This window comes from Conger conger, chromosome 3 (assembly GCF_963514075.1).
Source record: "Conger conger chromosome 3, fConCon1.1, whole genome shotgun sequence".
In the NCBI taxonomy this organism is placed as follows: domain Eukaryota; kingdom Metazoa; phylum Chordata; class Actinopteri; order Anguilliformes; family Congridae; genus Conger; species Conger conger.
In genome coordinates, this window is record NC_083762.1 from 81,810,614 (window position 1) to 81,826,437 (window position 15,824).

The 15,824-nt window shown below is 38.0% G+C and overlaps 1 protein-coding gene across 1 annotated transcript; it reads left to right on the plus strand.

Moving 5' to 3' along the window:
- Nucleotides 1–8,687: 8,687 nt before the first annotated feature.
- On the plus strand, nt 8,688–15,540 carry LOC133124457 (uncharacterized). Its single transcript, XM_061235680.1, has 13 exons — nt 8,688–8,831; nt 9,825–10,012; nt 10,272–10,412; nt 10,605–10,737; nt 10,912–11,110; nt 11,308–11,446; nt 11,803–11,949; nt 12,494–12,552; nt 12,976–13,151; nt 13,269–13,669; nt 13,777–13,873; nt 14,263–14,434; nt 15,051–15,540. The coding sequence occupies exons 1-13, from the start codon at nt 8,712–8,714 to the stop codon at nt 15,203–15,205; spliced, it is 2,127 nt and encodes a 708-aa protein (XP_061091664.1). The 5' UTR covers nt 8,688–8,711; the 3' UTR covers nt 15,206–15,540.
- The last annotated feature ends 284 nt before the right edge of the window (nt 15,541–15,824 follow it).

The following is a 15,824-nucleotide window of genomic DNA, read 5'->3' on the forward strand; positions in this document are numbered from 1 at the left end:
ATGTATAAGCTACTGAATGCCTAAAATTTTCCTCGGGATGAATAAAGTATCTATCTATCTATCTATCTATCTAGTCTCCGCAGTATTAGTTGTCTGAAAGCTCATCATTATTCAGTGCCGAGATTTATGTACGCGTGTTATGGAGAGGTTTACGGCACACCTTTGTTTTGATTTCCGAGTTTGCCTTGCCGTCTTGTTTTGATTGCCCATCTGTTTATTTGGCTTTTGATTATTTGCTTCCCCTTTTCGACTGACTTTTGCCTCAGCCCTTTTGTACCTTCGTTTTTATGATTCCCTGGATTTTGACCTTTGATTGTTTTTTCGATTATTCTTTTGCATTCTGATTTGGGCATTGTCTGTTGATCTCTTGGCTCTGAACTTGGACTGAATAAACAACGTTTTTGGATTATGGTTTGGTCTACTTTTGGGTCCTTAGTACCATACATAACAGCTTGTAAATGCAAATATTTAAACACCATAGTATTAGCAGTAGTAGCAATAGTCCACCGACTTGCCGCAATCACACTCCACATTTTCAGACGGAAATGCAAATTTCAAGTTATTTTCTGTTGTTCTGAAGAGAACATGAGAACAAAAGAAAAGGTTTGATGATAACAAGCCATTGAGCCCAACTTGGCTCATGATAAAAAAATAAAAACTGATAAATGGACATAAACCATCGACAAAAAAAAACAAAACTATGAACATTAAAACAGTCAATTAATCAAAATGATAAAACTCTAAAAGAATAGAGGCAAAATAACAAAAAAAAAGTAAAAGAAAAAAAATGTAATGTAATATCTATCTGACAAAACCAAAATGCAGACTACACGACCAAATAATTTTGTGCATGCTGTTCTAATAACGGTTTGAAAAGCAGTCACTTGAAAGAATTAGACAAGGCAGGACTTTTCAGCAATAAAATATATTTCCGAACATTATCATTGTTGTGATATGTAGTGAGTCATATCAAGGCAAAACACGCAAAAAGGTCGACACCTATTCCAGAATGCAACCAATCTATCAACCAAACTAAACACATAAAGCAAAACTATTGTGAATGTGACCCCACCCAAGCGGCAGTTCAATGTCTTAATCAATTATAATAACATAAATACAGGTGCCAATTAATGCATTAGTTTTGAACACAATTACGCAACACGGGTGTGAGAGCATGTGAGTAATTATGAAAACAGGATTAGGATTAGCCTGCTGATGGGGCCAGTTGTGCCCAGATCCAGAGGGCCCAGCACACCCCTCAGTGGAACGCATGCTGCTTTTTCATTAGTAAGGGAGGGAATGCTTAAAGTTTAAAACAATCAACAGTCCGTTTTACACCATGGCAGACTTTGGTGGCTAACAGGATATACTCGCTAGTGAAAGTGCTACAAACACCACCACAGCTAGGATGCTAAAGTTAGTGACACAGCTAGCCGCTGAATTCTCTTAAATTAGTGTACCCGACTGAAACAAATGCAAAGCTTAACAGCATCGTTTGTCTATACATATAAATAAGCATATGTATATTTGCCCAAGTATCAAAGACATACAGCTGCCGCTTGTGACTCCAAATAATTAGCTACATAATATGACACAAAAGCTTAAACCATAACATAGCTATAATGCTACAGCTAAAATGCTGATGTTAGTTAAACTTTAGAAAATGTGAAAACACATTTTTGTCAGATTTTCGCTGGGTTATTGACATGACATTCAAATGTCTATGGATGCTCGTGTAGTATTTCTCATCTGACAATAACACATTAAAGCCAATGATCCGGGCTGGGAAGGAACCTCGCATTGTTATGTTATGTGTGCTCTCTGGTCGCAAGCATCTTAAAATTCGGGGCCATCAAGGAAAAGGGCAACTTCAGTGGCGAGCTAGATCTTTAGAGGCAATGAAAGGGTATAATAATAATAATTTCTTGCTTTTGCAACGGCAGCCATTTTGCACAAGAATGGTCCCCACACAGCTGGGAAGGAGACTGACTGACCCGTCTCCTGGGGAATATACTAGCATTAGCTAGCATTTTGCTTTCTGATCTTTTACTTAGCTTGGTAAAATATTTTTCAACCATCAATTTTCAGGGTCTTTTTCATTGCCTGAAGCAAATCTTAATTTGTTGTTGTATAAACAGAATGAGAAGCACTGTGAAATGGCACAGAATACCCAACTTCATTATTTTTGTTGTTGTGAAGTGTACATAAGAACAAAAGAACAAAAGAAATGGTTTGCCAACAAAAGGCCATTCAGCCCAACTTGGCTCATCATTAGAAAAAATTTATGTTGAAGAAAAAGGAAAAATTGACAATATAAAACAATCAACAAACAATAAAAACAACAAATGAATCAATATGAACAATAAAACAAAAGAATTGTACAATAAACAAAATGAGTTGTAAGTTGTATTTGGCGAGACCAAAACAGCGAAATTGTTTAAAACTAGATAATAGGACTGAGCCCTGGGGAACTCCTGTGGCAAGGGGCCGAGGTGTCGATACCGTACCAGCCCAGGCAACCTGGAAGGAGCGACCAGAGAGGTAGGACTCAATCCAGTCCAGGGCTGTGCCACAGATGCCCGTTGCTGACAAGGAGGACAGGTGGACAGGAGGATGGAGTGATCCACAGTGTCGAAGGCAGCAGAGAGATCTAGAAGAATGAGGACAGAGGAGAGGGAGGCTGCTTGTGCGGCATGGAGTGATTCACTCCACGTTTAGAGATGCAATGATCAATTACATAACTGCTTGACTAATAAAACAAAGGGAAAAAAAAACATAAAACACAGAGTTGGTCAGTGCCGTGCATGGCAGCCTTTCACTGTTGGTGTGCATGTGAAAGAGAGGAATTTGTTGTAAAGCACTTTGGGAAACAGCACTGTATACACATTCACTCATTCTTTTAGCAGTCAAAATTGTACTTCCCTCTAGGGTCTTTCAGTGCACTTATCCCTGGTATGGGTATGCACTTTGCACTTTTTTTTTACGTCGCTCTGGATAAGAGCCATTAATGTAATGTAACACACACACTGCCTTTGACACATGGCTATTTTTGACAATAAACTCACTTGTGATTGGCCTGCCTACACCAATGAGGAGGTGGGTTGTGAGGGAGTGGGGCTCACACCTACAAAACGGAGTCTTCAGACCAGTGCTCAGACAAACAACAAAAATAATAAAAACAATAAAAAATAACATATTAAAACAGTCAATTAAACAAAACTATGAAGCAATACAACTCATAACAAATAATCAGCAAAAATAGGCAAAATAATCAATAAGAACAATTTATTTTTAAACTAAATAAATGTATAAATGTATTTTGAAAAAATCAAAATGCACTACCAAAGAATTTTGTGCATGCTGTTCTAATACCGGTTTGAAAAGCAGTCATTTGAAAGAATTAGACAAGTCAGGACATTCCAGAAACAAAACACATTTCAGAACATTATCATTGTTGTGATATGTAGTGAGTCATCAAGGCAAAACACGCAAAAACTATAATAACTATTATAACAATTATAATAACATAAATACAGTTGGCAACTAATGCAGTCATTTTGAACACAATTACACAACACACGGGTGAGAGCATGTGAGGACTTCTACTAAAGTCACAGGATTAGGATTAGCCTGCTGATGGGGCCAGCTGGGCTCAGATCCAGGGAGCCAGAGGGCCCAGCACACCCCTCAGTGGAACGCATGCTGCTCTTTCTTTGGTAAGGGCAGTAACCAAAGCTGCTAGAGACAAATAGCTTACAAGTAAAATACATTGATAGGCTGGTGCATCTACCGGTTTATTCTGGTCCATTCTAGAAAGAAAGAGCATGTTGTTTCTTGTAGGGAAGAATACATTTCATTTGCTTCATTGTTCTTGGATGGTCACCTAACACCTCAATCGTACTGAATGGTCAAGGGGGGTTAGGAAGCCCATCCTGAATGATCAAGGGGGGTTCACTGTCTGCTTTGCTGACAATTACCATTTGGTTTCTTGGTCACATCATATTCATACAAAATATATGTATTGTGTATTCGTCTGCCTGTCACCCAATCAGGGACAAGTACCTGCATTTTACTTCAGGAGGTTTTGGGCATAAAAGCTCCTTCCTTTGTAACATGAGTTTGTAATTGAACTGCCTTGCTTTTACCCGGTATGCTTCATACTGTAATTAAAATTACTATTTTTGTTATATTAATAAATTGTTGTTAACCTGAATATAGGACTACAAGTTTTACTTCACAAAGGACCAGATTCCTACATTTATCGGCGAACCAGCCAGGAGACGAAATGGGGAGACGATTGGAGAACTTTTTATTTTCCATCAAGACAATCTACATTCTAGAAATAGAACGTGCTCAAATTGCAGTAATAAAAAATATGATAATTTGATGTCTGTTTTCAATTTCTTTGTTCTTGACAGGGGCTGTCATAGCTACATGAAATCTGATATGGACCAAAATCTTGATCAAATCTGTGCCTTTTGTTCCACTTTGCTTTCATAACGTATGTCAATGTTTTTTAAATTGCCTATACCTGTAACACTGTAGGAAATGTGAAGGTAAAGAAAGAAATTGAAAAAAGATTGCAGTCAGTCTGCTTTCTGCTTGAAGCAGAGCCCTGGTGAAGGTCATGCTTCCTGCTGACACAGGTGCTGTCAGCATATTGGCTTTTAGATCAGTGGTAACTAACCCTGTTCCTGGAGATCTACCATCTTGTAGGCTTTCTGTCCAACCCTAACAAATGTTGCAGTCTCACTACGTCCGCGGCCTATCTGTAATGTGTGTGTATGAGAAGCACTGCAACCTGCCATGAGTGTGGTCACGTGCGTCTTGCAGGGCAGCCTCTGTAATTCTGTTTGTGAAGTCTTCTGTGGATAGTAGTCACTGACACATCCACGCATGCTTCCTGAAGAGTATTTTGGATCTGTTTTTGTGTTTTTTCTTCATTATGGTGAGAAATCTTGTCATGAACTGCAGAGGTCATCCTTGGCCTAACATAATAGCAGTAAACATTAAAAACATTTAAAAAAACATCAGAATAACGCCTGGGAGATGCAACGGCAGCCATTTTGTGCCACAATGGTCCCCATACATAGCTGGGAAGGAGACTGACTGACCCATTTCCTGGGGAGTATACCAGCATTAGCTAGCACCAATTTCCGGTGTCTAATTCGTTGTTGGATAAACAGAATGAGAAGCACTGTGAAATGACAATATTGTTTCATTAGCTATAGCTAGTTAGCCACGTTAGCTACCCTCTGCCTGCCTACCTTTGCAATCACTAATAACTTGGAGCACTTGTCAAGGTCCGACTGCCTCACATTGCCCTGAATGCATCAAAGCTGCGGACAACGTGAATTTGGAGTTATGCGGAGAACCAGAAAAACAAACTATCAGTGGTTGTTGATGTGGAGTTGAAATACTGGCCTATCTTCAAAAATCTTATCTGTACTGTCTTCCCCAAGGTCCCTGCCATCTTGCTGTTGTTGACTGACGTCTGTGAAAAGTCATTATTTTGAGAAAGCTCTTTGGACAATTTGCCATTCAGTAAGACACATTTTGGATAAGTGTCCTAGGAAAATAAAGCTTATTACGATGAAAAAATGCCATTTGGAAATATGAACTGTTACAAGGAAATGTAAAATGAAGAAATGCAGCGCTTTTGAGGAAATGCCTGGTTATGATGAACATCAAACATTCCAAAATAAAGTGGCGGATTTAATAATTTCATTTTGAGTGAAAAGGTCCTCCATAATCAAAAGCCCAGAATCAAGACAAGGAAGTGAACATGATCTTATACACGATTTACCTGACTAATCAGAAGCACCTATGAAGCCATTTGTCCCAAATATTATGGTGTCCTGAAATGGAGTAATGTATGAATAAATATATATACGATTTCTACATGGTGAAACCGACGTGTATAAAATACCATAGAAATCAAACATTATGTTTACATTATGAGCAACACCATGAGGGGTGAGGGTACTTTGGATCTTGGGCTGTTCCTTTTGGCCTCCACACTCACCACACTCTTACTCTGAAGTCAATCTTGATCTCATTTGACCACAGGTACGTCTTAGCAATACCACACATAGCAATAGGTATACCATCATGCAACCTGCTCCTGCTGAATAGCTGAAGTTAAGGAGGTGTGGGCTTGGTTTGTTCTCAGATGGGAGACCTCCTGGAAAACGAAACTGTTCGTGCTTGACACCTGCAGAAAGAAGTCTGTAAGAAGTCTATAATTATTGGTAGACGTTGAAAATCCAAAAAAGTTCTAACTACCTTAATTTGCTTCATAGCAAAATTCCTCAGCCAGGAGGTATATCCAATTAGTGAAATCAGCTGGCTGAGTAAATGGGTGGAAGAAACACATGGCAGGACACGGAATACCCACCTTCATTATTTTTGTGTTCTTGTGAAGTGCACATGAGAACATAAGAACAAAATATAAAAGGTTTGCCGACAAAAGGCCATTCAGCACAACTTGGCTCATCATTACAAAAAAATCTATGTCGAAAAAAAAGGAGAAATTGTCAATATAAAACAATCAACAAACAATAAAAACAACAATCCTATCAATATGAAAAATAAAACAAAAGAATTGTACAATAAACAAAATGAATGTATAAAAAGTTGTATTTGGCGAGACCAAAACAGCGAAATTGTTTAAAACTAGATAATATCTAACACATTATCAATCCTTCATTTGAAAATTAGCAAAACATCCAAAAATGTTTATATTTCATATCTTTAAAAACTTAGGTCGACACAAATGTTCTTGGGAACAATGTTGTCACATGTGTCACATGTCTGAGTGAGTCTTCATGCCTGTCAACGTGAGTGCATAAAAGTGTGCGTGAGTCTGATTTTACAGGGCACGAGGTGGCCCTGTTATATCATCACTGAGTTTTCTTCATCCACAAAAGGGCTGCCCTTTTCACCAAAGCCTCATCTGAGAGGTGACGTCGCGCTAAATTATTCAACAGCTTATTATTTCAGGACAGTTAACAACACACACATCAAGGAGAACAATGTTGCACTACCAAAGAATTTCGAGAATCAAAAATATATTTTAGAACTATAGCATTGTTGTGATATGTAGTGAGTGAGCAAACAAAATGGTCATTTTAACCCTCCTATTACGTTGAGATTTTATGACCACTTTTATGTTTGTGGTCAAATTGAGCTCAACAGTTTCAATAAACACACAATTATTGTAACAGAAATATTTGGACACGGCCTGGTTGTCGCCTTCTTATTGTTTCCCAAATGACTTTTTTCCATAAATATTAAAACCCTGCAAGAAACTTCTCATGTTCGAGCCTACGATACAGTAAGTGAAAGTTTGGCACCTGTATGGGAAAATGCCACCAGAATAATCCACCAAAAAATCTTATATATCAAAATAAAAATGCTTGTATATTTTCTTACATTTTATACAGTTACAGTGCGTCAAAAGAACCTCACACAGCACATTTGTATGCAAAGTACAGGACTGAGCATAGCATTATGTTTATTGTATGTTCGTCATTTAATCCCACCAAATTCGAAAATGAGAAAAGTCACACACATAACGCAAAACTATTATAAATGTGACCACACCCAAGCAGCTGTTCTCTGTCCTCTGTCTTAATCAATTATAATGACATAAATACAGTTGGCAACTAATGCAGTAGTTTTGAACACAATGACGCCACATGTGTGAGAGCATGTGAGGACTTCTACTAAAGTAATAAAACAGGATTAGGATTAGCCTGCTGATCGGGCCTGTTGGGCACAGCACACCCCTCAGTGGAACGCTTGCTGCTTCTTCTGTGGTAAGGGGGGGATGCTTGACGTTTAAGACAATCATAGGGCAGTAGTCAGCTGTAAATAGCCTATAAACAGCCTCAAATTAGCCACCTCACAATCACCCCTGGCCCTGGTTACACAGGGTGTGCCCCAGGGCTCAGTGCTAGGACCACTGCTCTTCCTCATCTACATCACCTCTAGGTGAGATTACCACCAATCCACCAATAAACACCACGGAAGCAGAGAGTATGTACATGTATAAATCCCTAGTCAAGCCCCACCTCTTCAGTAAGAGTTACTCTTGACCAAAACTTTTCTCTGAGCAAATGTACTAGTAAAAAATAATTACACTTACCATGTTTTAGTCGGATACAACATACCTCATTGCCTGTGTTTCTTTTATACCTTCTTGGCCCATCTTTTTGAAGCATATGAATAATTTTGGAGGGCTTGGCTTTCTTAATAGTAAAAACTGGTTTCTGATATCTGTATGTGGTATGCTAGACCTCATGGAGGCGATTCTTTCTTGGATGTGTACTGAACTCATGAGAATAATCTGATGGACAGCACCACTGTTATTCTTTCTTGTGCTAATTTACCTCACTCATCCTGAAATTTTAGGGATTGAGGAAAAAAGAAACAGAAAAGTCAAATATACCTTTCGACTGACATGATCTCAAGATTCTATGTACACCTTGTCAATAGATGCACAATTGTATGTGATTACATAATTAATATTGCATGAATCAGGGATTAAAATGTATGGCAGATTATATAACAGAAGTGAAATGTATTCCTCATTCCACAGGTGACGTTGTGGAATTCAGATGCGCTGAGAGACTATAAATGCAGACATGCTTGAGTCTGAATGACATATCGTTGGTTATTCCTGAGAACTTCAGAGAGATTCAGACAGCATGGCTCCCCACACACTGCTGCTACTCCTGGCTCTGGTCACTGGCACATCCTGCTCACACTTCGCAGGTGGCCAGATGAGCTACTACCCAAAGGGACGAGACATCTATGGAAACTATCAGGTATGGTTAAATAATAATAATATTTATTATTATTATTATTATTATTATTATCATTGTCATTGTTATTATTATAAGGGGCAGCCTATAGCCGAATTGATAGGTTTGTGGTTCAAGCCCCAGTGCAGCCACAATAAATTCAGTGCAGCTGTTGGACCTTGAGCCCTTAACTCCACATTGTTGCAGGGGGGTTTGGCCCCTGCTTAGTCTAAACAACTGTAAGTCATGTTGGTTAAAATCATCAGATAAATTACTGTAATTTATGTAATGTATTGTTATTATAACACAATACGAAATTATAACTAAAAATGGTCACCTTATTAGGTCAATTTCAGTGTGCTTAGTTGGTGTTTAAAGCCCAGGTTTAGACATCTTGACCACAGAACTGCATTACAACTGGGGTAATGCTCCAAACAAATGAAATAAGGATTATCAGTTCTGTGATCTGTGGTCTATGGTTTTAAACCTGGAGGTGTGAACTCCATTTAAACACGCAGATAACCCAAAATGTTCATTCCACGTTGATTCAACCAAATGTGATAGAAATATAAACATTTTATATTGCTTTTATGTATTTACTCTTTATTTGACCAGGAATTCTGACAAAAAGGGGATCCTAACCGAAATAATAGATCAATACAACCACATGCATTTGAAACATTTTAAATAATGATGGAATGAATTAAACGCAGTGGTTTGTGTAAGATGCCTAACTAGTCCATGGTTAAAGCTAAAGTAAGAGAGTAACTAGCCCATGGGCTAACATACAGTAAGAGAGTGACTAACTAGCCCATGAGCTAACATACAGTAAGAGAGTGACTACTAGCCCATGAGAGTAACTACCAGCTTATGGGTGAACCTCAGAAAGACAGTAACCCTGGTTCGATTCCCAGTCCTGCCAAAAGCTGAGTTTGGCCGGCATAACTGGGGGGAGGACTCAGCGGGGGAAGGCTCGTTGCATACAGCAACAGCTAAATAAGAGTGATTGTTTTGCAGGTGGACCTGCACTTCAAGGAGAGCTTCCTGGGCTCCTGTAGCCTCAGTAACCCTTGGACCTGCTCCACTGGGGACTGCGGGGTTGTTGCTTCAACTCAAATCAGCGCTGTATCCAGTGGAAGTGAGGCTTGTCAACAAGAGGGAATCGTGCAGGTTAACGTGACAACGAACAAGCCTTTTGAAATGAGGTAAGTCCATAATTAGTCTACCTAAAAAACAATACCTATTGCAGACTCCTGACATGGACAATGACTTAGGAATGTTGTTAAATAATTATATTGGCCTTCATGCCTCTGCTTTCATGTGAGTTGGCGTATACATGGTTGCCATCAGTACACCATCAATTGCTGAAGGCAGTATTTCAGCTCAAAAGGTCGCATTTTTAGCCTGGATTTACAGAGAACCACTGCCTGTAGATTATTCATGCTGATGATTTGACTTTTACAGCTACGGTTCATGTTGCTGGGTGAACAATGTACGGACTGGTTCTGGCCCCTGGAATTTGGTGTCACATGTGGATCTGGGAATCAGGTCAGACACAAGAGCTCCAAATAGATCTCCACTAACGACTATCCTGCCGGTTATCAGGTATTGTAATATTTATAACATAATCAACTCATCTTTTAACATGAAAACCAATATGTTGATTTGAAACATTCATGGTTCCATGTTTTATTGATGATTTCACAGAAATCTATATATTTACCATTACTTAGTAAGATATTGCCTTGCTTACAGTTAGGAGAATTTATCAACATGCACTTCTTTATTTTTTGTTAGTCTTGCAAAGAACTGTCCTGCCACAATCAAACTGCTGAGTCATGACCAGGATGGAGACCGGGTCAGATGTAGATTTGGAAATAATGGTGACTGTGGTATGTGTGCTTCCCACACACAATTCCACCTGGATGAAGTAAGTATATGAAAGAAACTAGAACTAACATGGTCAATCACACATACCCTCTTATTACATCATTATGCTTTACATAAACTGTACTAACATCAATGATATTGTACAAATTGTATAAAATAATGTTATTACTTGTGACTTAAGTTACAGGTGCTAAAATTACATTGTTTTCGGTAGGAGACCTGTGAGCTGCATTACCGTGGCAATGCTACCACTGGTACCCATGTGTTTGAAATTGTTGTGGAGGACTTTCCCAGAAAAGCTATCTGGCTATCTTACTCTGATGGAACTAAAACAGTCAAACACCCACTGCCTTCAACTCCCAGTAGCTCCGTAAAACCAATAAGCAAGGTTCCTTTGCATTTTGTTATCAAGGGTGAGTTTTCAATCTTATAATATTGGTAGGTTATATAATGTACATCTCATTATGAAACAGTCTGCAAATTATAACTAAGAATTGACTTTGTACAGTCCAGTACTTTAAACTGTCAATGCTGTCATGGAAATGAATGAAATCACTGTGTGGGGTTTAACAGAAAGTGTTGAATTTTCTTCCTTTTTAATGTATTTTAGTGAAGCCATCATTGGCAAGCTGTACTGCAGGCTTGCTCTTACCTCTTCTTGTGACCCCAAGTCCACAATATGGAGACATCTTGAATGCCACAGTCGGCAAACCCCTGGAAATCCACATTGCTGCACAGGCTCAGCCAAGGTAAGACAGCTGAATGCAAAATGCAATACAATCCACACAGGCAGTAATAAATCCCACATACAGTATAAAATAATCTCTAAATGTCGAATAATAATGCTCTTACTTACTCTCACCTGTCATCTCCTGTCACAGATCGCATGGTGACAATAACAGACATTCCAAAATCAATAACATATTCCTGTTGTCTACTTGTAGAATAATACAGGTGACAGTGCAGGAAAACACAGCAGTTGTTATCTGAACCATTCTTGAAATTTGGTCATAATTCAGTAAGACATCTGAAAGAAACTGTTGAGAAAATAATATGTCAATAGTAATTACTATTAATACTACTAATAGTCATTTATCCATTACAGCATTACTGACATTGTGGCGACTGGGCCTTTAGGCATCAGTCACACCTTTAATATTGGATCTGGTAAAATGATCACAAAATGGGTGCCAAAAGAAAGAGATGTGGGTGACCATTTTCCTGTCTGCTTCAGTGCAGAGTCCCGAAGTGGGTAAGTCTGCATGCTGAACTCTTCTTTTTCCTGGATTCGTCATTTATTTAAAATTATTTTAACATCTACGAATTATGTAAACTAAAAAACCGTTAAAAGTTAATTAACTCCTGCTCACTGTTCATAGGATGACTATATTGTGCATCATATTGATAAAACAGAAAAAATGTCAAATATACATTTCTTCATGATTAATGATCATATATAATCAATGGTTACAACAATGTACTGTGTTTATTCTGTCCAATGTGTTCTATTGTCATTATCAAAAATTCTTTACGAAACATGCAACTTTAACCTTTTATCAGCTATGACACACAGTATCATTAACCATCACATAACCATTCCCTTTAATAACAGTTAAAGACATGTATGGGAAATGTATCTGTAGATATATTTTGCTTACTTGGGCCATACATCCTTTCAGCAATAATTCCTGCTTGCTATGTATCGTTAGCATTTTTTAAACGTATTTGTCTTATAATCTCCTTACATGTATATTCATGATACAATATGGACTGATGGATGCATTTTTCCTTTGTAGGGGGAATTCCTACCATTCAGCAATGCGATGTGTCATTGTGAGGGTTGTGCCTAAAATTGGTAAAAAAAAGTAGATAATATATATATAGAATAATAATTCATGAATTCTAATAAATAATGTAATCAATATTTTATCTCAGTAACCTCAGTAAAATGTTTATTGCATTTTTTAAATTTGATTAAAACAAAGTTTTTGAACAAACAAATTTGGGCATCAACCCATATGTCCCTCCAATCCTGGAGGAAGCCAACGGTCTATCAGAAAATACAAAAATGAACAATAATGGATTTAATTAATTTATGCATCTCAAAGCATGTCAAAATGTCTCTCTAATCTTATAAAATTTGTTAAAGAGATATCATTCATAATGTGATTTATCTTCATCATTTTACAATACAAATAATTAATTCTTGCTAGAATATTGTGTTTGAAAAAATATTCAGTTTCTTTTATGTACTAAGACGCAATGTTGTGTAACCCAGGTGAAATGAATGTGATTTGCACGGAGACAACCATGACGGTCGAAGCTGAAAGGTCCTTAGTCCATGGATTGGATCAAACTTCCTTAAACCTCCTCGACCCGTCATGCACAGTGTCTTCCAATAACACCCATGTGTTCGCCACCGTACCCCTGGACGCCTGTGGGACACTGGCTGTGGTGACTTTCTTTCATTTGCACTGAAACTTCTTACAGTATAAGTGTGAAATGCTGAAGATGGTAAATGGATAATGGGAAAATGGTATATTTAAAATGTTTTGTATTTCATCTTTGCAGGGGTCAAGTGACAATGTCACCTTCAGGAATGAACTTATGAAGATAGAAAAAGCTGGCGCTGTCATTACCAGGACAGATGACGTGGAGCTTCAGTTCTCATGTAGCTTCACTAAAAAGGGGAGTGTATCTACATACTTCAAGGCACTCAAACTTGCCATGACGTTCGTGGAGGAAGGCTTTGGCAAGTTCTCCTTTGAGTTCCAGTTCTTCCACAGTCAGCATTATGAAATAAATGTGGACCCCAGTACTTACCCCATCGAAGTAAGGCTGAAGGAAATGATCTACATGGAAATCAAATCAAAATCCTCCCTTCAAAACACCGTGCTCTTTGTGGAGTCCTGCAAAGCCACCCCAGAAGACGGCCCCAACCACGCCACATTTTACAGCATCATTGACAATGGGTATTTAATTTGTGGATTTGTAACTGCACATTTAATGGAAATTATTTTACCATCAATAAAATTACTGTATAAAGTGTAAATTACATCAATTAATTTCATTTTCCCAGCTGTAACATGGATAAAACTCTGCAAGTGTATCCATCTCAGAGCAATGAATTCCGCTTTGGAATGCAAGCGTTCAAATTCATTGGGATGCACACTGAGGTAATATTGCACTATTTTTTATGAGTACCTTATTAAGTATACATGCCACATGCAGTCAAACGTTAGCTAATATTTACAAATGTATATTCAAATATAGGGTCTATTTGCAATTTCAACACCAATCTAAATAGCTCAGCTTCTGTCATCCAAAGAAACTGCATATTTTATGAACAGATTAACAAGATTACAATTTCTGCCACCAGTTAGCATTAATATGTATTCCATGAATTGTTGTATTTATTGTGGTAAATATTGCCCCCAGTTTGATTCATTTTTAATTGTTAATTGCACAAATTAGAAAGATGTACAGAAAACGTTCCATGGGTTACACACTCACAATACACTTGAATAGTGAATGACCGATGAATGAATGTTTTTTTGTGGTGTAGGTGTACATGAGCTGCTCAGTCATGCTGTGTCTGGCTGGAGATCCTAACACAAGGTGTGCACAAGGGTGCATCAGTCAGAGCCATGTTGTTAAGAGATCTGTGCCTGGACAGACTGCCAGACACGACATAATGCAGGGCCCATTGCGGCTGAAGAGGAGCTCCGATGATGAAGGTGACTACTTGATGACACTATTTGATTTAAATGATTCTGAAATTAATACCGGCAACGTGTACAACCTTATTAAGAAATATGGAATGATAAAAGCTTCCTAAACTGAATGAGCAATGCAGACATTTGCATACAGGCTGTCCTAATGATGTGGCTGAGAGGCAGAGAGCTGGGCTCATGTAGTGAAGGGTATGAGCAGATTATGTAGCCTGTAGCCCATGGATCCACTCCAGCATCGCCAATGGGTGTCAGCTATTAGAAATATCAGAAGCATTACTGCTTCTGCTAATGCACAAGTTTACTAGTAGAATATGAAGGTAATAATCTAAACAAGCAGCTTGTGTTTAGTTAATGGCTGAATTAAAATGAATAGATACGCTGCAAAATGAAAAAAGAAAAAAGGTTGTAAAAAACAAAAGGATAGCTCAGTAGTGATTCGTCACATTTTGCTTGCCCAATTGAAAGCTACTGAAATGGTTGTTTTTGTGCATTCACCCAAGTAGCAGTAGAGTCTAAAATAAAGTGGTTTGTGTTTTGCAATAAAATGTAAGATTTGAAAATTAATTCCAGGGTTTTTGAGCTTTTTAGAAAATGGCAGTGTTTGTGGCTTCTGTTTCAGGTCTTCGTGTTTCCAGTGCTCCCAGTGTGAACTTCAACCTGAATTTCCTGGCTGTAACTTTGCTGGCTGCTGTGGCCCTTGTGTGTGCAGTGGTGGTCTACAAGATAAAGAAGTCAAGTGTCGGTTACAAGCAACTTCCCTCCTCTCAAATCTGAGGCTATGTCAGAATAAAAGTCAACAAATTTAAATGCAATTGCAAATCATTTGCAAACAACACGTTGGGATACATGTAAATATTGGGGTAGTATTTGATAATAGCTTAAAACAGGATTAATGCATGACTTCTTACAAGAGACAGAGTAGCACTTTAAGCTCATTCCTTCTACCTAATAATAGATTTAAGCTGGTGTTGTCTCGCACATGAATAATTTTTTTAGAGTGGGATATGCTAAAAAAGTCAATTGAAAAAGTAACTATTATTTAAAATTATGAAACAATATTGTTAAATAGTGTAAAATATTTGTTGAAGTGTGCTGAACTACATAAAACATTGGTGTTTGATCTTTCTTTAATAAAATTTGTTTTGTGTTTACTCAGGTTTCCTTTGTCTGTAATTACATTTTGTCTAAAGTTCTGAAACCATTCACTGCGACAAATATGCAATAATAGAGGAAATCTGGAAGGCAAATACTTTTTCTTGGCACTATAGTTTTTACACAATTTACTTCAAAACAGTACATTTTTTATTTTGATGGGGATGGTTTTCAGTCACTCCGGTTTCCTCCCACAGTCAAAAGACATGCAGGTTAGGCTGATTGGAGAGTCTAAATTGCC